We start from the raw sequence: 26,943 nt of genomic DNA, 5'->3' as shown, positions 1-26,943 counted from the left end.
TCTTTGATCTTTCTTGATGTACTCTATTAATCCTATTTGGTAAGGAACCCCAGAACACACAACAGTATTCCAAAAAGAGGATGGACAAGCACAGTGTAGGCGGTCTCTTTAGTACGTCTGTTACATTTTCTAAGTGTTCCGCCAATAAAACATAGTCTTTGGTTTGCTTTCCCAACAACATTTTCTGTGTTCTTTCCAATTTAAGTTGTTCATGATTGTAATTCCTAGGTATTTAGTTGAATTCTCACACTTTTAATTATTTAGGGTCAATTTCCAATTTTTGCACCATACAGATATCTTTTCTTAATTGTTTAGCAATTTATATTGATCTTCTGGTGACCTGACTAGATGATAAATGACAGTGTCATCTGCAAACAACCTAAGATGGCTGTTCAGATTGTCTCCTACACCGTTTATAAAGTAAAGGGCCTATGACACTACCTTGGAAAAGTCAGAAATCGCTTCTACTTTACTTGATGACTTTCCATCAATTACTATGAACTGTGATCTCTGTGACAGGAAATCATGAATCCAATCATACAACTGAGACGATATTCCACAAGCAAGCAATTTCACTAAAAGCTGCTTGTGTGGTACAGTGTCAAAAGCTTTATGGAAATCTAGAAATATGGAATCAATTTGAAATTCCTTGTCAATAGCACTCAACACTTCATGGAAGTAAAGAGCTAGTTGCATTTCACAAGAATGATGTTTTCTAAATCTGTGTTGACTGTGTGTCAGCAAACCAATTCCTTCAAGGTAACTCGAAATGTTCAAACACAATATATGTTCCTAACTCCTGCTGCAGACTGACGTTAATGATATGGGCCTGTAATTTTGTGGATTACACCTACTACCTTTCTTCAATATTGGTGTGACCTGTGCTATTTCCAGTTTTTGGGTGTGGATCTTTCGTTGAGTGAGCAGTTGTATATGACTTGAGTACAGAGCTATTGCATCAGTGCACTCTGAAAGGAAGCTGATTGGTATAGAGTCTGGACTGGAAGACCTGCTTTTATTAGGTGATTTAAGTCACTTCACTACTCTGAGGATATCTACTTTTAAGTTACCCATGTTGGCAGCTGTTCTTGATTTGAATTCTGGAATATTTACTTTGTCTTCAACAGTGAACGAATTTTGGAGGGCTGCGTTTAGTAATTCTGCTTTGGCAGCACTGTTATCGATAGTATTTTCATTGCTATTACGCAGAGAAGGCACTGATTGTGTCTTGCCGCTAGCATATTTTACGTACGGCCAGAATCCCTTTGGATTTTCTGCCATGTCGTGACACAAAGTTTGACTGTGGAAACTATTATAAACATCTCACATTTAAGTCCATGCTTAAGTTTGAGCTTATGTAAAAGATCACCAACCTTGGAGATTTTGCATACGTTTAAACTTGGCATGCTTTTTTCGTTGTTTCTGCAACAGTGCACTTCACCATATTCTCTAACAGAAGCTCAAATATTATGGTATCACATGTACTGCTGGGTTAACATCTATCTACGGGCACAAAAGTGTCTCATTAAACCCCAGGGATTTTACACAACATAACAGCATCCTCAGAATGGGGAATAATCTCTACAGATGTACCACAGGGACTGATATTGGGTCTGTTCTTGTTCTCGTTACATATAAATGTTCTGCCAACTTATATCCAAGAGGAAGAAATGGTCCTCTTTGTTAACAGTGCAGCTATAATAATTGAGCATATTGGAGAAACCTTGACACTTGAAAATATAAGCAACATTCTCTTCAAAACTAATAACTTTTTCTATGCAAATGTGTTATCACTAAACTTAGAAGGAACACAATACACGCAATTTTGAACTCCACAAGGCACACCATTACAAACAAATGCACGAGTATAAATCAATGAATGAATCTGTGTACTCTAAATTATTAGGGGTTTATAAACTGAGGTGACAATACTCACGGAATAGTGATATACACACACACACACACACACACACACACACACACACACACACACACAGATGGCGGTAGTACAGCTTACACAAGACATAAAGGGCAGTGCCTTGGCGCAGCTGTCATTTATACTCAAGTGATTTGTGTGAAAAGATTCCCAATGTGATTACAGTTGCTCGACTGGAATTAACAGGCTTTGACCACGGAATCTAGATGCATGGGACATTTCACTTTGGAAATCATTTGGACATTCAATATTCCACAATCCACAGTATCAAGAGCGTGCTGAGAATACAATATTTCAGGCATTACCTCTCGATGGCCTCCACTCGATGATCGAGAGTGATGGCGGTTGGGAAGAGCTGTCAGTGCTAAAATTTGAGGTACACTGCACAAAATAAATGCAGAAGTTAATGTGGGACGTAAGACTAATGTATCCGTTATGACAAGGCAGTGAAATTTGGTATTAATTGGCTACGGCAGCAAATGACCGATACGAGTGCCTTTGCTAGCAGTGTGGCACCGTCTGCACTGCCTCTCCTCAGCTCGTGATAATAATGGTCGGACCATAGACGACTTGAAAACCGTGGTCTAGTCAGATGAGTCCTGTTTTCCTTTGATAAGAGCTAACAGTAGGGTCCGAGCGTGGTGCTGACTCCACAAAGTTGTGACCCTAAGTTATCGACAAGGCATTGTGTAGCCTAGTAGTGGCTCCATAAGTGTGTGCACTGTGTTTGCATGGAATGGACTGGGTCCTCCGATTTAATGGATCGATCAATGGCTGGAAATGCTTATGTTCAGTTACTTAGAAACGATTTGCAGCTACGTTTATGTTTCCAAATGACACTTACAACTGTTCGCGATCGGTTTGATAACATTCTGGACAGTTCACGCGAATACATTGGCCACCCAGATTGCCCAACATGAATCTCAATGAACATTTGTGAGACATTATCGAGAGGTCAGTTTGTGCACAAAATCTTGAACCGTCAGCTCTTTCGCAATTGAGGATCGCTGTAGAGGCAACGTGGCTCGATATTTCTCCAAAGTGATTCTGACAACTTGGCGAGTTCGTGCCATATCAAGCTGCTGCACTACGTCAAGCAAAAGCACTTTTGTCACCTCAGTGCATTTATAGAAAACATATAAGCTCTGCAATTTTTGCATTCAGAATAATATCAGATTTTGGAGATGCAAAAAGTCAAAGTCTGTTTATTAAAGTCAGATTTTGGAGATAAAAATCTCAAAAGTTTACTTACCTTTCCTACATTCATTCACTAATGTCTTATTAAGGCACCGTCTTCTGGGCAACTCACCACTGGGAAAGAAAGTGGTTGTTCCACAGAAGCATATAATATGGGTAATGTATCGTGTTCACTGTTAGGTATTACATCACCTCAAAAACACTGTTCACAATGCAAAGTGTATTAAAAACAAACCCTAGGGGGAAAAAACAACCTAAAGAAAAGTAGAACTTGGGAAGAGGCAATCCCAAGGGTGGTGGGGGTGGGGTGGGGGGGAGGAGGGGAGAGGTAATAGGGAACTTATGTTAGGAAAAAAAATTAGGAGGGAAGGGCAAAACATGTTAGGGTGAACAAAAAGAGCATATCTCAAATGCAGGCTACACCAGGCTGTACAAACAGCTTTCAGTACTTACTAGTTGCTTCAATAAGTGGTGGATGAGCATCAAATGTAATGAGAGGTATGGGCAGCAGACGCAGATACAGCTTCAGAGCTCCAGCAATAACGTTGATGTTGTCGTACTTCTCTGGTCCGAGGTCTGCCAATTCACCATCTGCAAACACCATCGTGTAATGTGCGCGCGCACACGAAACCAAAATGACGTGCATTAGCAAACAAAAAATTGTGAAAAGTCTAGTTAGTATCCATTCAGTATATGATTTGGAAGAGACAGGCGAGGATAGCTGAAACAAATAATTAAATGCACCTAACTGATCATGTATGTAAAATAAAGGAGAGAGAAAATAGCACGCAGCAGCCGCTCTCATTATTGAGAAAACGTCTGATAAGATTTGGTACGGTGGCTCAATTTTCAAACTGTCTTAATTAGTTACTTCAGGAGACATAATCTGCAGGATCGATTGATTTCTGACGAGGAAGGAATGGTCTGTGAGGTGCTGCAGACTCGACTGTACGAACGAAAATACCGGGGCTGTGGTAGGTATCACAATGATCACAGTTTCCACCAACAACGTGTCCATGTAGGCGTATGCTGACGACACTGCTGATCCAAGTGGAAAAAGTGTCAGTAAATTCAAATGTAGTGACTGCAATTTATTTAGGTGTTTACTTAGAGGGGAGAGTTAAGCATTTGTCAGTAGAATAAGACAAGCAGGGGCATCTGTCAAGGTCAGAAATTCCATGTTAACAGCGAAGTTCTAACAACTGCTTCTTCACAATCAACATGTACGACCCCCATTGAATTTTTTCACAATGGTGGAAGACTTTGTTCAACATACTACTCTAAACTGTCCATCAATGTGAAAGCTTTGTATCTCAGTAAACTAAGCTCCTGCAAGACAATATGTAACTGCAACCACTGAGAAACTCTGTGAAATGAATTCCGCAGACAACTACTTAATACCTTCCTTACTGATCATAATTTAACCCTAGACAATTTTTACTTGTTTGGGCCCCTGGAGGAGGAGTAAGGGTATAAAAATTAAGCAACAATATAATTGTTGAGAAGTACATGGGCAACTGGTAGGTGGAGTGACCTGTATTTTTGCAGTGAAGGGATCAGTCACGGTCTATCTAAGAATATCCACCTAAAATTTTGGTAGTCCTCACTATAATCCTAAATTCATTCTGCGATCGAACGCAGACATCGCATTACATCCGTTAAATGCACAATTATATGTCATGCTTTGAACAGTACAGAAAAATGCCACTTACACATCAGCAATGATACAGAGCATATGCCTGTAGGTCATGCCAAAAGGAGCAATAGGAGCAGACCTGTATCGAGTGCCAGCTTGAGCGCCTCGACCTCCTCGGCGAAGCCGGACACGCGGTACAAGCCCTCCGTGTCCAGGCCGCGTCGCTCTATCTCCTCGACACAGCGCCTCACGACGCGCGGTACGTGGCTGCGCTGCTGCGATGCCAACGTCGTCAGGTCCAGGCCGAATACTCCGCGTACACCCTTCAGTTTGGGCAAACAGTCTGACGGCACCTTTCGGGAGCATTTGCAGTGTGCAGAGAACCCACAGTCTAAAAAAAATAAAAGAGCCAAGGTAACAGCAATTCAATAGTGGGCATTAATCAGAGTGAAAGCGAGTGTCAGAGAGGGGACTTCAGGCAGTGCCTCCAATACAGCAAGTATTGATTTTCATTTCTAAAAATATTTTAGCACCCAGAAGAGGATCACCAAGCTAGATTAGTATCTTTCAGATTGCAAAAATTGAATCACACCATCTTACTGCATGAAAAACCCAATTTATATGAGAAGTGAACCAATGGAGACTGCATGGCTGGGGGCAGGAGGGGTGGTCTGGGTTGGAAAAGGGGAGAGGGTAACCAAGAAACAAGAAAGAACAGGAAGGAAAAAAGCAGGTGTAGTAAGATGGAGAGAGGGGGAGGAGGGAAGAGAGGGGAATGGCGGAAGGAGGAGATCAGAAGTGCAAGGGGGAAGGAGGAGGGGGAGGTCGAAGGGGGAGGCCAGAGGGAAGAGGTGTGAAACGGGAAGCTGGTGAGGTGAGAAAGGGGGAGGGGGAGAGGTGAGAGGGAGGTAAAGAGGAGAGGTGAGAGGGAGGTAAAGAGGACAGGTGAGGGGGAGGTGAGAGGGAGGTAAAGAGGACAGGTGAGGGGGAGGTGAGGGGGAGGTAAGGAGGACAGGTGAGGGGGAGGTGAGAGGGAGGTAAAGAGGACAGGTGAGGGGGAGGTGAGAGGGAGGTAAAGAGGACAGGTGAGGGGGAGGTGAGAGGGAGGTAAAGAGGACAGGTGAGGGGGAGGTGAGAGGGAGGTAAAGAGGACAGGTGAGGGGGAGGTGAGGGGGAGGTAAGGAGGACAGGTGAGGGGGAGGTGAGAGGGAGGTAAAGAGGACAGGTGAGGGGGAGGTGAGAGGGAGGTAAAGAGGATGGGTGAGAGGGAGGTAAGGAGGAGAGGTGAGAGGGAGGTAGAAAGAGGCAGAGATGAAGAGGGGGAGAGGGGGAGGAGTGAGAGAGGGGGAGGGGAAAGAGAAATGAAGTGACACAGGGAGGGGAGGGACAGATGGAGGCATAAGGAGGGAAAGGCAGAGGGGAATGGAGGACAGGGGACAGGTGTGGAGGGATAGGATAGGGGAGGGGAGGGGAATAGAGGGATCGAAGAGGGGAGAGGAGGGAGGGCACGGGATATGGCGGGGGGGGGGGGGCAGAGGAGTGGAGGGTCCGCAGAAGGTAGAGGGGGTGGTGGGAGAGGTTGGTTGGTTGGTTTGGGGTATAAAGGGACCAAACTACAGCGTCATCATTCCCTTTTCCTTGATGCAAACGAGACTCAAGGTAAAACAACATCCAAAGTAAATTTTGGAAAGTAAAAGGGAGATAAGGAATGGGGAACCACAAGTTAAATAGAAAACAAATGGAACAAACAAAAAACAGGGGAAACATACACCACAAGAAAAAGTAAAAGAAGGTATTAAAACTATACAGCAGATGGTCTGGACTGGCTGTTCACAAGTATAAAAAAGGATGAGCTAGTCACTCTGCAACACACTAAAATGTCCACTCCAAAAAGACAAGGCGAGATGAACACATGCAGGGAAAAGATGACCACCAAGACAAACAAATGCAAAGAAGGGGTGACAGAGCGTTAAAATGGAGGGAGCGTGGAGGCCTTGGAGAGAAGGCCAAATGCCCACCCTTAGATGGTATGATTAAAAAAACCCTCACGAATAAAACGTAAAACTAAATCTGCTGTTGAGGCATTGTCAGCCAACACCGAAGGTAGAGTGTTGGGAAGGTTAAAAGTACGTCGCAGAGCAGCTAAAATTGGGCAGTTGGTTGGTTTAAAAGAGGGGGGAAAGGACCAAACTGCAAGGTCATCGGTCCCTTGTTCCCAGTAAAATAATTACACAACGGAAAGAAGAAAAGAAAGGAAACGTACAGCACAATAACAAGAGAAAGGAAGGACAACCAACACTGCTACAGACAAAAAACAGGAAAATAAAACCACAGAGAGAAGCAAGAAACAGGTAGAAGGAGTAAAAACAAGAGAGCAGATGACTGTGGCTGCCAGCCACGAGAATAAAAAGGAAAAGCCAGCCACTCTGTGACACTTTAGAACATCCACCCTAAAAGCATTAGAGTGAAGAACACAAGGGGGCAAAGGACATGGTCTAAAACTTATATAGTATGATAAAACCAACCTTCGCGTATAAAACATAAAACTAAATTAGCCGATGAGGCATTGTCAGCTGAACTTAAAGGCAACGCGTCCAGTAACTGAAGAGTCCATCGCAGGGCAGCCAAAGGAGGACAGCTCACCAAGATATGGGCCACTGTCAGCCGGGCGCCACACCGACACTGAGGTGGGTCATCATGGCACAGGAGGTAGCCATGTGACACCCAAGAGTGGCCAATGCGGAGCAGGCAGGGGACAACAGAGTCCCTGCGAGAGGCCCGCATGGAGGGCTGCCACACATTCGTAGTGTCCTTAATGGCACGCAGTTTGTTGTGCGTGCTAAGGTTATGCCATTTTGTCTCCCAAAGCCGCAAAACCTTGCGGCATAGTAGTGAACGCAGGTCAGTTGCAGAGAAGCCATAAGCAGTTTCCACTTAGCCTGTTTGGCCAGCCTCTTGGTAAGTTCGTTGCCTGGGATTCCGATGTGACCTGGGGTCCTGACAAACACCACCGAACGACCGGACCGTTCCAGGGCATAGATTGACTCCTGGATGGTCGCTATCAAAGAATGACGAGGGTAGCAATGGTAGAGAGCTTGTAGGCTGCTCAAGGAGTCTGTATACAGAAGAAATGCCTCCTCAGGGCATGAACGGATGTGCTCAAGAGCACGAGATATAGCCACCAGTTTGGCAGTGAAACCACTGCAGCCAATGGGCAAGGAATGCTGTTCAATATGACCTCCATGGACATACGCGAAGCCGACGTGAGCATCAGCCATCGAGCTGTCGGTGTAAACCACTTTGTGGCCTCGGTACTTGTCAAGAATCGAGATGAAGTGGCAGCGGAGAGCTGGAGGGTTAACTGAGTCCTTAGGGACACGTGAAAGTACCAAGCGAAGCCACGGCCTAGGTGTACACCATGGAGGTGTATGTGAATGGAAGTCAAGTATAGGTGGTAAAGGCAAGGACGCCGGTTCATAAAGAAGGGATCGGATGCGAACTGCAATTGGAAGCCCTGACTTGGACCGCCGATGCAGGAGATGAACTGCCGTGTGTGGGAAAAGGAGACAGTGATTCGAATGCGCAGGAGAACTACGAACATGTGCTATGTAACTGGCCAGCAGTTGTGCACGCTTAACCTGCAATGGAGGCACTCCGGCTTCCACAAGGACGCTGGTCACTGGACTCGTCCTACGAGCTCCTGTTGCTGGGCGAACACTACAGTGGTGCACTGGGACGAGTAAACGCAACGCTGAGGGCGCAGCCGAACCATAAACCAGACTTCCATAGTCAAGGAGGGATTGAACCAGGGCTCTGAAGATCTGCAGCTGAGTAGAGCAATCTGCACCCCAGTTGGCCTTGCTAGGCAGCAGAGGGTATTGAGGTGCTGCCAGCACTTCCGCTCACACTGACAAAGATGAGGAAACCAAGTCAATCGGGTGTCGAAAACGTCCTAAGAATCAATATGTCTCCACTACAGTGACTGGATCGTCATTTAGGTAAAGTTCTGGTTCTGGATGAATGGTACAACACTGACAGAAGTGCATAACACACGACTTTGCTTCAGAGGGGGGGAGGGGGGGGGAAAAGAGAGAGAGAGAGAGAGAGAGAGAGAGAGAGAGAGAGAGAGAGAGAGAGAGAGAGGGGGGGGGAGGGAGAGGGGGGGAGAGAGAGGGGGGGAGGGAGAGGGGGGGGAGAGAGGGGGGGGGGAGAGGGAGGGGGGGAGAGATGGGGGGAGAGGGGGGGAGAGAGGGGGGCACAGAGGGGGAGAGAGAGAGAGCCACAGAGAGGGGGAGGAGAGAGCCACAGAGAGGGGGGAGGAGAGAGCCACAGAGAGGGGGGAGGAGAGAGCCACAGAGAGGGGGGAGGAGAGAGCCACAGAGAGGGGGGAGGAGAGAGCCACAGAGAGGGAAGGGTATGAACAGGGAGAGGAGATTGACATGGAATTGGAGGGGCATGTGGAGAGGAAAAGGGGATGTGGGGAGACACGGGTGTGGGGGAGGTAGAGAGAGGTGTGGGGGAGCAGGGTCATGACTGGAGTGAGGGTGGTGGGGAGAGTGAGTGAGGGTGGTGGGGGAGAGTGAGGTTGGCGCCCCTAAGCTCCATTCCTCTGTCCCTCCACTCCCCAATTTTCCCTTTCCCACTTCCCCATCTCCCCTTACCATCTCTCTCTCTCTCTTCTCCCTCTCTCTCACCTTTCCCCCTTCTTCCTCCTCTCACCTCTCCACCCTCCCCCTTTCTCACCTCTGCCCCTGACGGAGAGTGGTAGGGTGAGTGAGGGTGGCAGGGAGAGAGGAGGGGTGAAGAGAGAGGGTCAGGGTGGAGGCGAGACAAGGGTTGGAGGGAGAGGTTGTGGGAAAGTGAGAGTGAGGGGGTGATTGGAATAGAGGGAGAATGGAGTGGCATTAAAGGAGTAAATATAGGAGGGGTGGCATAGCAGTTGGAAGGGTGGGGAGGGATGGAGTCTAGTGTGTGTGTGTGTGTGTGTGTGTGTGTGTGTGTGTGTGTGTGTTTGGGGGGGGGGGGGTTATATAGGGGAGGAGGGAGATCAGAGTACAATGGGTATATAAGCCAATTCCCTGGACAGCTCAAAAACACTGCATGGAACTTTAGTTTGGCCATACTTGCACACTTTGAGACCACTTGTTCACAGTGTAATGTGTCTGAATCCACATTTTCTATAAATAAACCACGGCCGCCTTAATTACGACACTTCATTTTTTCATAAAAATCTAATGTTGTACACCTGTTTTGAAACTGTGTTGTCTCGGCCACACACTATAGCTTTTGAATTCTGGCACCTTTTAAAATCACATGCCGTAGCCAAAATAATGTTTCTGAGTTTGTTTGCTAGCCTTTAAGTCTCATTCTCTGCAACAAAAATGGAGAAGTTTTCACAAAATAGGTATTTCTTTGTTTTGTTTACAGTATCTCCTAATAACATTTTCATCGACAATGTCAATTGTATATTTATGGTAAGCACTCTGCTTCTAGATACGCGAAACCATGCACTTTCGAATCATTTTCTTCTACTGTAATTTGCGTACGTTTGACTTACTCCACTTTCGTTCGGTAGTTCTGTCACCTACTCTACCAGCACTGTCACACTGTTCTCCTTGTCCCTATCAATAAATTTAATGGCAGTAACAGCAAGATATCACAACTGTTCACAAAGACACTTTTTGGAATCAGTTTTCATGCTCCCGTTACCTAAGTTAGTTCCCGATATAGCTGAGTTTACGGTTCTGTTTCTGGAGTAACAGCAAAAAACTGTTTTTAGACACATAATGGCAGAGAATTAGAACCTCACAATACAAAAAAATAACTTACCTTCGCATTTAACTCCTTGTGCTGTGAAGCCCCACAGAAAGTTTCCACAAAATTCACACCAATTCAGTCCTTTGAATGTGTGTATTTTAAAATTATGTGGCTTGCTGAAATCTATGTCTACAGATGAATCAGCAACCTGTAACACAGAAGCAGTTGATAAGTGGTCTGGAAGTAATGAGCTGTGATTAAGATCATAACTTATCAAGTTGTTGTTGTTGTTGTGGTCTTCAGTCCTGAGACTGGTTTGATGCAGCTCTCCATGCTACCCTATCCTGTGCAAGCTTTTTCATCTCCCAGTACCTACTGCAACCTACATCCTTCTGAATCTGCTTAGTGTATTCATCTCTTGGTCTCCCTCTACGATTTTTACCCTCCACGCTGCCCTCCAATACTAAATTGGTGATCCCTTGATGCCTCAGAACATGTCCTACCAACCGATCCCTTCTTCTGGTCAAGTTGTGCCACAAACTTCTCTTCTCCCCAATCCTATTCAATACTTCCTCATTAGTTATGTGATCTACCCATCTAATCTTCAGCATTCTTCTGTAGCACCACATTTCGAAAGCTTCTATTCTCTTCTTGTCCAAACTATTTATCGTCCATGTTTCACTTCCATACATGGCTACGCTCCATACGAATACTTTCAGAAATGACTTCCTGACACTTAAATCTATACTCGATGTTAACAAATTTCTCTTCTTCAGAAACGCTTTCCTTGCCATTGCCAGCCTACATTTTATATCCTCTCTACTTCGACCATCATCAGTTATTTTGTTCCCCAAATAGCAAAACTCCTTTACTACTTTAAGTGCCTCATTTCCTAATCTAATTCCCTCAGCATCACCCGACTTGATTAGACTACATTCCATTATCCTTGTTTTGCTTTTGTTGATGTTCATCTTATATCCTCCTTTCAAGACACTGTCCATTCCATTCAACTGCTCTTCCAAGTCCTTTGCTGTCTCTGACAGAATTACAATGTCATCGGCGAACCTCAAAGTTTTTATTTCTTCTCCATGAATTTTAATACCTACTCCGAATTTTTCTTCTGTTTCCTTTACAGCTTGCTCAATATACAGATTGAACAACATCGGGGAGAGGCTACAACCCTGTCTTACTCCCTTCCCAACCACTGCTTCCCTTTCATGTCCCTCGACTCTTATAACTGCCATCTGGTTTCTGTACAAATTGTAAATAGCCTTTCGCTCCCTGTATTTTACCCCTGCCACCTTTAGAATTTGAAAGAGAGTATTCCAGTCAACATTGTCAAAAGCTTTCTCTAAGTCTACAAATGCTAGAAACGTAGGTTTACCTTTCCTTAATCTTTCTTCTAAGGTAAGTCGTAAGGTCAGTATTGCCTCACGTGTTCCAGTGTTTCTACGGAATCCAAACTGATCTTCCCCGAGGTTGGCTTCTACTAGTTTTTCCATTCGTCTGTAAAGAATTCGTGTTAGTATTTTGCAGCTGTGACTTATTAAGCTGATAGTTCGGTAATTTTCACATCTGTCAACATCTGCTTTCTTTGGGATTGGAATTATTATATTCTTCTTGAAGTCTGAGGGTATTTCGCCTGTTTCATACATCTTGCTCACCAGATGGTAGAGTTTTGTCAGGACTGGCTCTCCCACGGCCGTCAGTAGTTCCAATGGAATATTGTCTACTCCGGGGGCCTTGTTTCGACTCAGGTCTTTCAGTGCTCTGTCAAACTCTTCACGCAGTATCATATCTCCCATTTCATCTTCATCTACATCCTCTTCCATTTCCATAATATTGTCCTCAAGTACATAGCCCTTGTATAGACCCTCTATATACTCCTTCCACCTTTCTGCTTTCCCTTCTTTGCTTAGAACTGGGTTTCCATCTGAGCTCTTGATATTCATACAAGTCGTTCTCTTATCTCCAAAGGTCTCTTTAATTTTCCTGTAGGCGGTATCTATCTTACCCCTAGTGAGATAGGCCTCTACATCCTTACATTTGTCCTCTAGCCATCCCTGCTTAGCCATTTTGCACTTCCTGTCGATCTCATTTTTGAGACGTTTGTATTCCTTTTTGCCTGTTTCACTTACTGCATTTTTATATTTTCTCCTTTCATCAATTAAATTCAATATTTCTTCTGTTACCCAAGGATTTCTACTAGCCCTAGTCTTTTTACCTACTTGATCCTCTGCTGCCTTCACTACTTCATCCCTCAAAGCTACCCATTCTTCTTCTACTGTATTTATTTCCCCCATTCCTGTCAATTGCTCCCTTATGCTCTCCCTGAATCTCTGTACAACCTCTGGTTCTTTTAGTTTATCCAGGTCCCATCTCCTTAAATTCCCACCTTTTTGCAGTTTCTTCAGTTTTAATCTACAGGTCATAACCAATAGATTGTGGTCAGAGTCCACATCTGCCCCTGGAAATGTCTTACAATTTAAAACCTGGTTCCTAAATCTCTGTCTTACCATTATATAATCTATCTGATACCTTTTAGTATCTCCAGGGTTCTTCCATGTATACAACCTTCTTTCATGATTCTTAAACCAAGTGTTAGTTATGATTATGTTGTGCTCTGTGCAAAATTCGACCAGGCGGCTTCCTCTTTCATTTCTGTCCCCCAATCCATATTCACCTACTATGTTTCCTTCTCTCCCTTTTCCTACTGACGAATTCCAGTCACTCATTACTATTAAATTTTCGTCTCCCTTCACTACCTGAATAATTTCTTTTATTTCATCATACATTTCTTCAATTTCTTCGTCATCTGCAGAGCTAGTTGGCATATAAACTTGTACTACTGTAGTAGGCGTGGGCTTCGTATCTATCTTGGCCACAATAATGCGTTCACTATGCTGTTTGTAGTAGCTTACCCGCATTCCTATTTTCCTATTCATTATTAAACCTACTCCTGCATTACCCCTATTTGATTTTGTGTTTATAACCCTGTAGTCACCTGACCAGAAGTCTTGTTCCTCCTGCCACCGAACTTCACTAATTCCCACTATATCTAACTTCAACCTATCCATTTCCCTTTTTAAATTTTCTAACCTACCTGCCCGATTAAGGGATCTGACATTCCACGCTCCGATCCGTAGAACGCCAGTTTTCTTTCTCCTGATAACGACGTCCTCTTGAGTAGTCCCCGCCCGGAGATCCGAATGGGGGACTATTTTACCTCCGGAATATTTTACCCAAGAGGACGCCATCATCATGTAATCATACAGTAAAGCTGCATGCCCTCGGGAAAAATTACGGCTGTAGTTTCCCCTTGCTTTCAGCCGTTCGCAGTACCAGCACAGCAAGGCCGTTTTGGTTATTGTTACAAGGCCAGATCAGTCAATCATCCAGACTGTTGCCCTTGCAACTACTGAAAAGGCTGCTGCCCCTCTTCAGGAACCACACGTTTGTCTGGCCTCTCAACAGATACCCCTCCGTTGTGGTTGCACCTACGGTATGGCTATCTGTATCGCTGAGGCACGCAAGCCTCCCCACCAACGGCAAGGTCCATGGTTCATGGGGGGGGGGGCCTGTAATTATAAAACAGAAAATGAAAAAATAATTTCACATTACAGCAGGATCAGTTTGTCTTTATTCCAGACAATGACCTGGTCACCTGAAAGATAATGTTTTCCAGATTTCACATCAGTCACATAAGCATGGCGCTAGTAGTGCCAGAATGATGAAGCAAACCACGTTTGCTTTAAATACACACTCTAACAGTCACGTGCATTGGTTACATTTGAGATTAGACACGGTGAGTCGACATTCATCAAGAATGCCACATCGACACTTCATCGAGTTTGAATGAGGTCGTGTAATAGAGCTACGAGAAGCCGGATGTTCCGCCTGCGATACTGCAAAAAGACTCGGCAGGAATGCAGCCACTGTACACGACTCCTGGCAGCGGTGGTCACTGGAAGGTGACTCTGGATGGCCACACGGCACTATTGAGAAAGAAGAGCATCATATTTGGTGTACGGCTCTGGCGCACCGTACTGCATCTGCAGCAGCAATTTGAGCAGTGTTTGGCACCACAGTGACACAATGGACTTTTACAAATTAGTAACATGAAGGACAGCTCTGAGCCGCACATCCTGTAGCGTCCATTCCACTGACCCCAAACAACTACCATTTGCAACTTCAGTGGTGTCAAGAGAGAGCTTTTTGGAGGACAGGGTGGAGGTCTCTGGTGTTTTCTGATGATAGCTGGTTCTGCCTCAGTGCCAATGATGGCGGTGTGTCAGTTAGGAGATGGTAGGCTGAGAGCCTGTAACCAACATGTCTGCATTCTCTAGACACACTGTACCCAAACGTGGAGTTATGGTCTGGCATGTGATTTCATATGACTCTCTTGGTTGTCTTTCACACACTGACAGAAAATTTATATGTCAATCTCATGGTTTGACGTGTTGTGCTGTCATTCGTGTACAGCATTCCAAGGAGTGTTTTCCTAAAGGTTGATACTTACCCAAATACTGCTGTTGTAACCCAACATGCTCTACAGAGTGTCAACATATTTCCTTGGCATGCTAAATAACCAGATCTGTCTCCAATTGAACACATTCGGAAAATGATGAGATGAAAACTCAGGCACCATTCACAACCAGCATTATTGGTCCCTGTATTGTATTGTTTTGTTTTAGGGTGCAAAAACAACTACGGTCATATGCACCTGTGTCAAAATTGTAAAACATGAAGACAACGAGACAAGTTAAAAACAACTACACGACAATTCTAATCGACGGAAGAGAAGACAGCTAAAAACAGGGACATGGAGAAAGGTCTATAAAATATGCCATACAGAAATGGAGGTCAGAACTGATAATTAAATGGTCTTCACCATATTGCTATTACAAATAAAAAGTAAAACGAGGTCGACTGCTCGCAAATCGTTCGGTAAAACGGCTAATAACTCAGACGGCAAACACAAACAAGAATGTAAGCAGTTATAAAAAGGGTATTCCATCAGGAAATGACGGACTGTCAAAAGTTGAGTGCAATGTGCACAAGGCGGTGGGGGAGCACCACTTAACAAATGGCAATTGCTAAAAAGACAGTGCCCGATACACGACCTAGCTAAAATGATCTCCTCGCAGCGATACAGCCGAGAGGAAGTCGTCGGAGTTGCTGGAAGAGACTTAAAAACCCGGAGCTCGTTCTCGTGAAGGGAGGATCAGTGACGACGACAAAGTGATACCACCTTCTAACAGACGGCAACACAGAGGGTGTCGGAGGGAATGCAAAAACTAACAGGTTGAGGTACGAGGACTGCATCCTCAGCAGCAGCGTCACTGACCTCATTTCCTGTCAGACCGACACGACCGGGAACTCACACAAACATCACAATGGCTCCATCAAGCGTGAGCAAATGACAGCTTTCCTGGATCTGTCGCGCTGAGGGAAGGAGTACAGTACACAGAGGCTTTGAAGGACACAGAAAGAGTCTGAGCAGATGATGCAATTGAATAGCCAGTGTTGCTGGATGTACAGCATGGCCTGCTACAGGGCAAAGAGCTCTGCTATAAATATCGAGCAGTATTCCAGAAGCCAATACCAAAAAATGTCGCTGCCAATGATGGAGGCGCACCTAACACCACGGTCAGACCGAGAGCTATCACAGTGTACACAAAGGTACTATTGCCTAAGTTCAGTGTGAAGATCGTGAAACTGGAGGCGACAGAGTGAGGCTGGAGTGGTGTCCTTAGGAAATGAGTGAAAGCTGAGGTGAACACAGGCTGCCGCACGAAGGCGAGGTGATGAAGGGTTTATACCCACCGGGAAAGTCGCACGTAGCACAAAGTTAATCTGAAGGAGCAAGAGCCGAAAGCGAACTACGTAAGGTAACAGAGAAGAGGGACGCGCCCCATACTGGCGATCACAGAAGTCGTCGAAGAAGAAGGTGTGAGATAGGTGGCCACGCATGGCAAACAAACCACACGCATATCTGCTGAGGAGAAATTCACAGCGGTAGTTCAGCAGCTTCTACGAACAGACTCTCAATCGGGCTAGTGTAAATGGATGCCACGATGGTGGATAGTACTGGGACAGCGTTAAGAGGGACGGATGTGCAAATGCATAAATGAAACACCCATTCTTTAGTTTCAAACAGCCACGGGACCGGTAGAAAGAGAGGAAGGTCATTCGATCTGTTCCCTGGGAAGTACCATTGAGGGCACGTAGGACATTGACGGACCACGTACAGCAGGCTGCCAGGTTAAGACACGTAGGGAGGACCAAGAAAGTTTCCTATGGAGTACGAACCGCGGGAATTTTGTAGTTTCAATGAATGGAAGAACAGGCCCAAGATGTAAAGGTGGAGGAAGAAACCAATTGTGCCACCAGAAATTCATACAAATGGTTTTATCAGAGGAAAAACGAAAGCCACTGTCAATGCTCTACAAGTAAAGACAACTGAGACACCACTGAGGGTGCAACTCAATGAGACAGCTCCTTGCAGAATGGCAATAGATGGCAAAATCGTCAACAATAGGGGAGCCGAAGATGCACAGTGGGAAACAGGCCGTTACAGGGTTAATGGTGATAGCAGAAAGAATGACACTCAGGACAGAACCCTGAGGCACACTGATTTCCTGTATAAAGGTGTCTGACAAAGCAGAACCCACACATACCTTGAAACCTTAGTCTTTTAAAAATTCCTGAAGGAAATGGCGCAGGTGGCCACGGAAGACCCACGTGTAGAGAGTACGGAGGATACCAGTTCTCCGGCAAGTGTCATAGGCTTTCTCCGAAAACGCGGCCATAGTCTGGGATTTCTGCTGAAAACCATTCATGACATGGGCGGACAAAGTAACAAGATGGTCAACTGCAGAATGGTGCACTCGAAATCCACACTGTGCAGCGGTAAGTAAATGGCGAGACTTGAGGCACTGTAGCAGCTGGCCATGAATCGTACATTCCATCACCTTGCAAACATAGCTGGTGAGAGATATGGGGCAGTAGCTAGAAAGAAGGTGTTTGTCCTTACCGGACTTAGGTATGAGTATGTCAGTGGCTTCATGCCAGCGTCTGGGAAACGTGCCCTCTGTCCAGATGTGGTTGTACGTATGAAGCAGAAAGTACTTGCCTGCAAAAGAGAGGTGCTACAACATCCGAATGTGAACATCGTCCGGCCCTGGGGCAGAGGATCGGGATGAAGGCGGGAACACGATCTAGCTCCCTCGTAGTAAAGGCAGCATTGTAGCACTCACGATTCTGAAAACAAAGGGTACCACGTGAGCCCCCCTCCGCTCGTTTCCAATGGAGGAAGGCAGGGTGACATCTGCTACTTTCAGGCTGGAAATTGGGAAATGGATCTCGGTCCCAGGGAGCTGTCGGAGGTTGGCCCACACAATGGAAGAGGGAGTGGAACTGTTAAAAGGGAACTAGTGAATGAAATCCAGCTAGCTTTTTTGCTACCCCAAAGAAGGCAAAGACACTGTGGAGGCAACTGTTTATAAAGAATGCGGTTTGCCATCGTAGGGTGATGGTTAAAAATGTGGCGAGCACAACTCCACGCACGTATTGCGACGCAGCACACCTCAGTCTACCAAGGGACCAAGACACGGTGTGGTAACGAGGAAGTGTGAGGGAAGGGATGTTCCATTGCAGTAAGGATAACGTTTGTGTCGTAGTCTCCCTGGTCATCACAACTGGCGAAATGTTGTTCATCGAAGGTTGTAAGGGAGGAGTAAAGTCACCAGTCAGCCTAAGTAAGCTGCCGTTTGGGTGTGCACGTAGGTGGGACAGGAGTCAGCAAAAAAGTAGTGCACAGGAAATGATCCTCAAGTATGTGTCAGAGAGAATGGACTACTCAAGACAATGACAAGCTGGGCAATGCAGAGGGATAGGTCCAAATGGAAATAGGTGTGCGAGGAGTCGGAATGTGGGTGCTCCAATGTTACGGCAGAAGAGGTCGAGTTGATTAAGATCAGCCAAGAGGACAACTCTCTGACAGGTTCTGACAGAACCCGAAAGGGGTGATGCGCAGATGGTGACTTCGCCCTGTGAGGCAAAAGTTTGGTGGTGTGTTGCACAGCTGGAGGAGACAGGGACACTACCATGACACTGGGCAATTTCACAACAGTGGTGCTAAATTTGAGGTCGCATTTCTGCGTGGCCATGTCCTTCATGGAGTGGGATGTAGCAAGAACAGTAATATAAGTACCAGATGGTAGAATGCAGTGTTTCCTAATAGCGAACAACTTGTGAGTGATCAGGTAAGGCACTTTTTCCTTCACCAGGATCTCCAAGACAGCCCGCTCATCGAGATAAATGGGACAACTGCGGAAGGAGGCGGCATGCTCGCCATTGCAATTGATGCAATGGGGAGGAGCAAGTGGACAATCGTCCTCGTGAGCATCCCTACCACAGGTTACACATTTGGCTGGGTGTCGACAAGATCCCTGAATGTGGTTGTAACGATGACACTGGTAGCAGCTCATTGGGTCTGGAATACACAGCCAGACTGTGATAACTTCATAACCTGCTTTGATCTTTGACAAAAGAACCACTCTATTAAAAGTGAGAAAGGGAGTACTTAAGGACACTAAGGAGGTATCTACTTTTTTCATCACTAAATGGACTGCGATGACACCCTGATAAGAGAGGTACGTTCAGATTTCTGCCTCAGTCAGGCCATCAGCAGCCTACAATAAATAGCTCCGTGGGAAGAATTCAGCATTCAATGGACCTCGACACAAACAGGATAGCCACAGAGGAGCGAAGCTGCAAGCACTTTTTGTGCTTCAGAATCTGAAGCAGTCTCCAAAAGCAAAGTGCCACTGCATAAACGAGAGTGGGATTTCACAGGGCCAGAAATTGCATCAACAACTTTCTGAATAGTAAACAGATTTACTGTAGCGAACGACTGACCGTCTTCAGTACGTGAAACGACGAGGAACCGTGGTGCAGCTGGGAGGGTCTTTGAATCGTTAGCCCCATTCTCTTTACGTTTCGTAGCCACTGACTGTGAAGACGATTGGCTCATTGCGAGAAAATCCGCCATGATTGCTAGCATCTCCAATAGTATGCTGCTTCCAACTGGGGGAAGGTTAAAAATAGCGGGATGATGTTTTAGGGAAAGATTCAATGCCCTTCGGGAAACAAAAATGTCTAGAAAGTGTTTTAGGGGAAACACACATCTACATCTACATTTATACTCCGCAAGCCACCAAACGGTGTGTGGCGGAGAGCACTTTATGTGCCACTGGCATTACCTCCCTTTTCTGTTCCAGTTGCATATGGTTTGCGGGAAGAATGACTGTCGGAAAGCCTCCATGTGCGCTCGAATCTTTCTAATCTTACATTCGTGATCTCCTCGGGAGGTATAAGTAGGGGGAAGCAATATATTCGATATCTCATCCAGAAACGCATCCTCTCGAAACCTGGCGAGCAAGCTACACCGCGATGCAGAGCGCCTCTCTTGCAGAGTCTGCCACTTGAGTTTGCTAAACATCTCCGTAATGGAACTTCCGACACTATCTACTACAATTCCCGTGAAGAAACTGTATATCTAAAAACAGTGCAATAACTGAAACAGGTAAAAAAAGGGGTTCATTGGGGACTTTAAATTCTGACATATCGTATTCTAATTTCATACCTTCCTAATGTATTAGCCACAGAGAACATACTGTGTCACAATATTTTCTATATCTACATGTTATGCAGGAAGTTCTAAAAACTGTCAGATACATCTTCTCAAATGCAAAAACACAGGGACAGTTCAAATCCTTCACGGAAAGAAATGAACAGTGAGAAGTTTCCTGGTGATGTACCTGGGTATGGCTTAGTGAGATGGGTATGAGTGGGCATTGTTCTATGCACATTTTTCCAATCACTTGTTCTGAACAATCAGTTTCTGCAATAAAATAAAAACTGTTTCTAACCATATGACTCACTATGGTTGCTGTATGTGATTTTCATTACAGACGTTCAGAATTCGTAATTCTGAAAGCAGATGGTCCTAATGTTTTGGCTTACCAGCATATATAGTCTCTCTCCCTGCCCCCCGGGCGCAGCGCATGTCAAAAATGAGATATAAGGTGAAGATCTTCGGACATTTCTTTCACAATAACAAATGTGTGTCAACCGTACCTTACAAAATTGCTGCAAGCACATATGTAATTAAAAATTATATGAAAATAATATAAAGAAACAGAAGCTCCCTGTGACAGGACTTGTCACAATAGGGAAAAAGAGTTCATATTTTTTTAAAATTAGATACAGAAGAGATCAGGCTCATGTGTTGCTCAGGCTTATGAGTTGTCACACAAGTTCAGCTACTGGCATTGAATAGAATGACAAACACTAATTGAGGCAAGCAGTGCCAAATTACTGAGTTATGTGGCATACAACAAGATTCCCCAAAGACCAAAGACCACTTGGGGCTTAGGAAACTTTAAGGAAGTCACTGTGTTAAATTCCAGTGTAGGTACCAGAGAATATGGACCTGCAAGGATTTTAGTGGAGTAAACACACATCGTTTTCAAAAATCTGACTATCACGCTTAGCTAAATGAGGAAAGAGAGCCTCCACTCACCCAAAAAAAGGAGCTTCGGAAGGGAGATAGTCAGAATAAAAGAACCAGACTGATTCTTTGGCTTTCAAATTATATAGTCTTCTTCTGTGCTGATAGAAAAGAGTGCTGTCAACCTTCCACAGGTACGGCTTCTGAAAAAGAATGAAAAATTCAGAAGCTGGAGGGCTGCTCTAGTGCACAAGTGTGCATGTTCACAACTTTGCTTGCCAGATTAGTGGTGGAGTGCCTAAAACTTCAGACATGGCTACAACAACCAGAAAAAGTCATTAAAAGTCTGTCCTCTAAATCTACGTAAGATGTTTCAACATGAATAAAGATCATCTATGCATCACCACCACTACTACCACCTTCATGTAGTCTGTTTCAGAAGTAAAGCTATGTCTTTTCTTGTGTGCCCACTACATTTCTCTCCCCACTCTGTTCAGTCTTCTCCTTTCTTCATCACACATTCCTCCACTCCAGCACACCTACATAACATCATCATCCTCTTTCCACTCACATAACAGTGCTGCTCAATACCTGCAGGTTATTCTGCAAGTTTTGCTATCTCCATTACTATACATCCTTAAATACGAGTAGAACAGCCCACTGGATTAATTTGACATCCTTCTATCGAGTAAGCATACATTACACCAGTTCCGAAACATTTTACTACTAACAGGAAAGTCATTTTTCTATTGACACTAGGCACTACAATAAATACATGATGAGCACTACTTCTCCAGATTGACTAATTGCACACTGCAAACATGTAATTGCAACTACCAGTGTGAGGAGTGGTGGTGGTGGTGGTGGTGGTTGCGAGGGGGGGGGGAGGGGGAGGAGGAGGAAGGGGAAATGCACTTTATGAGTATCAGGAGTGATACACAGCAAATTTTGTTAGACTGTGCAAGAAGAGTTCTCTCATTGTGTGTGCACAGAACACGTTGGGCTCCTCACCTTTCTGCATTTCACTTTAGTGTAATGTTGACCAAATACAATCAGATATGTCCATACTCATCCCTGAATATGCATACTGTCTCAAAGCAATGTACACTCGCCCATTAATCACTTGCGTATACAGGGTGCCCTAAAATTCCCCTTTCGAACTTCTAGGACTTGTAGAAGGGACTGAGCCGACAATACTTAGAACTGGAACCCATGAACAGAAACATACCATTTCTGTGCTGCAGCCATTCGAAAACATGTTTGCTAGGTAGGTATGCAACGAGTAGTCACAGTCGGAGATGCTTACGTACGATCTAATTCGAATTCTCTGACCCGGTTTGACCTTCATTCACGCGTCTGCTAGTGTCGGAGCAACAAGGCTGAGTATGCAGTTGCAGAATACGGCGACACGACCCTTCTGTACAGTGAAGCTCACGGTAATGGAACAGCTGCTCGTCACGTTTATTGAGACCATTATCCATGACGTCTGACTCCATCGCGTACCATTTTCACCACAATTACGCGACGGCTTCGAGAAAGGAGTACCTTCACTGTCAGCAGGCATGACTGTGGTGTTCAAAGGAGATGCTGCACACCCACATTGGGAGATACCATACTGCATCATGCTGTCAATGAGTATTAATGAGTGGATTGTAACACTGATGTACTGGATCACAACTAATAAATTAATTATAAATTTTTAACTAGATGTGGCACAGAAATAGTACAGTTCCGGGCATAGGTTCCAGTTCAAAATACTGAATACTCAATCCTCTCTCTATGTCCTAGAAGTTTGTTAGGAGAATTTTAGAGCACCCCGTGTATACATACAGTGGTGTTTCCCAATTCATGTCACACACACTTTTAGAGGTTGTAGAGAGGATGCAGAAGATCAACTTTTAAATAGGAGTCCACACCTGGAAACGTCATCTGATGACACTACAAAGCGTCAAAGTTATAGTCGCTGCTGCCTGTGAACATATGTATATACAGGGCAATTCCGTGATGATATTACAAACTTTCAAGGATGATGGAGACGGATAAATGCATCAATTTGAGGTAAGGGTCCCTAATCTGGAAATTAATGAGTCGAAAGTTACAAGCAAAAATAATTTGGATACCTCTGACAGTGGAATACGTGTACTGGTAACACTGCTAATAACGTAGCGTATGCAACTTTCAGAGGTGGTAGTATGGACCATGACAAGAAAAAATGTCTAGTAAACAGGGGCTCTAAAATGCATACCTGAGGTCCATGAGCACTTGTTCATCTTCACTTGTACGAAACACATCTCCTTTATTGCCCCTAGCTCATTAAGATACCCATTTTAGAGCACACATTTACTAGACTTTTTTTCCTGTTTTGGTCCATGCTACCACCTCTGAAAGTTGCCTACCCAACAATCTAAGCAACAACAGTACCGGTATATGTATTCCATGGTCAGAGGTATCAGAACAGTTTCTGCTTATAGGCTTTGACTCATTCGTTTCTGGTACAGCGACACTTACCTTAAATTGATACATTTATCCTTCTCTATCATCCTTGACAGTTTGTATCATCATCACAGAATCACCCGGTATATACACGCACATTCAGGCACTGGCACTTACAACTACAGCGATCTATAGCGTTGTCCGATGACAGTTCCGGACATGGGTTCTTATGTAAAACTTGATCTACTAAGTCCCGTCTACAGCCTCTAGAAATGTGTAACATGAATTGTAAAATGCCCTGTATATCCGTATGTGTGACATATGTCTTACCTAAAGTCAACTGACAGATCATATGTATGAAAAATGATCCTTGAGCAAATAGCTTAGTACTACTAGATAGAATAAAAAATACTGACACAAGTAGAACAAACAATTTCTTGAGATATAGTGTGTGTATTAGAATATGTAGAAATAAAGAGCTACGAATTTATTAAGATCTTACATCTGAACCAGAAATCTGCGAAGCTTCCCTCTCAGCTTGCAGCAGTGAGACATTACAGCCAATTACAGCCCTTCTCTTCAGCTTATTGAGTGTCACATATGGCGAAGTCTCATAACAACTGATGCTGTCCATCAGCTCTATGTAGGAACGGGCATGTGTCTCTATGTAGAGTGTTACCAGGCCATCGGCTACGAGGTCGTGTACTGTGTCGAATCGCTTGTCCAGCACGTAGTGCTGCCCGTCATAGTACAGTTTGTAATGCTTCAGCTTGCCACCAAACCTGTAGAGCATTCACAAGTGTTATGAACCTATATCCTTCGAAAAATATAAAAAATCTGCATATATATTAGGAAAAAACACTTGCTGAAAGGCATAACACGACAAATTACTACAAAATTTTTTTGAGAACCAAATGCCAGGGATTTTTCCAAGCCTGTTTTACCAACACTGACATACTTTGTACAACTTTAGGTAGGGCATTCATAAACCTTTCCCTTAAAATACAGTCCACAGTGACTCCTCATATAGGTTGAGACCTATGTAATGTTTATTTGACAAGTATACCAGACTCCACAAACATAACCAGATGCAGAGCTCCAACTTCACACTTTAATAGATATACAATGATGAATTCATATGAAAATCTTAAAAGTACTCTAATACTTCTAATTGTAACAATGAACAAAAATCTTCCACATCGTTTTTTGACATACTCTCCCTAACGTTGAATGCACATATTCCACCACTTTGGAAGTGCATAGGTGTGATGATGAAAGAATTCTTTTATTTGAGTGTGTAGCCAGTCGTGCATGGTGGTTTACATCTCTTCGTCACTTCTGAAAATGCCTGCCATCCACTGCTTCTTTGAGTGCACCGAACAGATGAAAATCTGAAGTGAGGGCTGGTGAATTAGGAGGATGTACCAGACTTTACAATTTAATTCCCTGAATAGTCTCAAATTATTCCATTTCCGCCTTAGAAGAGAATGAGCACAACTTTTCCAGCAGATGGCTGAGCGCAGAATTTTTCTGGTTTCGACAATGAGGTGAGGCGCCATTCCTCACTCGACTTTTTCGTTCCTGGTTAGTGACAGTGGACCGGAGTTTTATCACCTGTCATGATTTTTCCCGGAAATGTGTCACCTTCGATGTCAAAACAATGCAAAAGTTCTTCACAGGCATCAAGCGATGGTCTTTCAATTCGCCGGTTGACTGATGATGTCATCAATCTTGTAGACACCCTACTGAAGTGCGGTACACCGTGAAGAATATTCTGCGCCAAACCAATAATAATCTTCAAAAATGTGGCTATTTTGTTCGGAGTTCCGTGTGTTCTCCTTTACGAGCTCCTCCAGTAACGCAATGTTCTTGTCCGACACTACGCGGTGATCCTGTCCTGGTCTCGGGGCACTCTTCACAGAAGTTACGTAACTTCTAAAGTTGCTACTCCACTTGTACGCTAGCTGCAACAGCAAACACAAAGCACCGTACTGTGCTGTCATTCTACGATTTACACAAAAAAAGGATCAGAGACGGCTGCTCAATTGCCACACATATTGACGGCGGGGTAGGCACCTTGTTGTAGATGCTGCTGCCTTCTCCTGAGCTGTAACATTACTCTGCCACCTGTCTGCCACTTTCTGAACCTCAAAGAACACGACTGCCACCTACCAACCATTACACAACTTTTTGAAATATTATGGAACGTCCAAAGTTTTCATCTCATTTACCCTCGAACTTACCTTTTTCCTCTCTGAACTCATAGTTTTACCTGGAGGTGCAGATGGTTCCCTCTCAAGTCTTGAAGATATTTCATTATCTTACCAATCAATAACTCACAAAAGAAATCTTTACATAATGTTTATTTTCTACTTGCAAGCCCGAAGCAGAAAACTGATAATAGCTGAAAATTTAACGTGGCTGAAATCAGTGCTGCCATTGTTACCGGATCTACCGAGCTACACTTTGTAATGAAAACCCGTCGCTCAATCCAGTTTACAATTTATATGACCAAATAAAACACGGTTCTGACTTTTGACAAATGTTACAAATGTTAGGAGCAGTTTCAAAAAAGGAAATTGAAAGTAAGAACTTGAATCAGAGACAGTTGACTGACCAAATACAAGTACAATGATTAGTAACACAGAACACAAAAGTTCAAGCAAGTTTTATGTTATAATCAAAGCATAAATTAAGTAACACCACAATGACTTTTAATATGTGACAATTTAGGTGAAAGAAAAAAAGAATTTTCAGTCTAAAATATCTGCTTCAGTGTCAATCAAGTGCTTGCTACCAATCTTGTACTGCTGAAGAGTGGTGAATTCAATAGAATTTTATCATAAGGTCACTACAGGAAATATGGTAATTGGCAATTGAAAGATACTACCATTCCTGACAAATGTGGATATTTGAAGTTTATGTTCAGTGCACCTGACACTCTTTTTTTGTATTGATATTTCCTTTTCTCGTTAAGGTGAGTCATCTGGGAGTCATCTGGTTCTAAAACTTTTCAAACCTTCCTCTGAAAGTACCACAGCTGTTTGACAATGGAATGAATATTTTAAGGCCAACTCCTAACATCACAGAAATTGACAAGATGCCTTCTGCAGACGTGTCACTAATGTTTCTATGTGTGTTCTTGTACTGTCTATATTAACATGTATCAGCAGCTACAAGGTAACCAATGGGGTGTATTTTAACAGAGAAATGTTGAAGTTTCGTCTAATGTAAGTAATGCAGTTTCACACAACATACCAGTACTCACAAAAAAGGAGAGTCCAGTGCTGAGCTAAAACAACACACGAAAATCAACTGGGCGATACAAGGGCAAAAATCACAGTAACTGAAATCACGTGCTAGAATCTACAGTCTTATGTAACACAACACAACAATGTCTAAACTTTTTTGTCGTATGACATTTTTTAAAATTGCTGTAAATCTAAGTATTCTGGTACAAATGTGCTG

General features: G+C 44.1%; 1 protein-coding gene across 1 annotated transcript in view; it reads right to left on the bottom strand.

The window, feature by feature from the left end:
- LOC124718942 (N-chimaerin) overlaps positions 1-26,943 on the bottom strand; it is a 44,506-nt gene that overhangs the window by 8,516 nt on the left and 9,047 nt on the right. The window contains exons 4-7 of the mRNA XM_047244607.1: positions 23,978-24,257; positions 10,599-10,734; positions 4,909-5,160; positions 3,587-3,724 (exon numbers count right to left, since the gene is read on the bottom strand). Coding sequence (XP_047100563.1) covers positions 3,587-3,724; positions 4,909-5,160; positions 10,599-10,734; positions 23,978-24,257 — 806 coding nt within the window. The remainder of the gene's footprint in view (positions 1-3,586; positions 3,725-4,908; positions 5,161-10,598; positions 10,735-23,977; positions 24,258-26,943) is intronic.

Source organism: Schistocerca piceifrons, chromosome 10 (genome assembly GCF_021461385.2).
Source record: "Schistocerca piceifrons isolate TAMUIC-IGC-003096 chromosome 10, iqSchPice1.1, whole genome shotgun sequence".
NCBI classification, from domain to species: domain Eukaryota; kingdom Metazoa; phylum Arthropoda; class Insecta; order Orthoptera; family Acrididae; genus Schistocerca; species Schistocerca piceifrons.
This window is presented reverse-complemented; position numbering and strand designations above follow the sequence as displayed.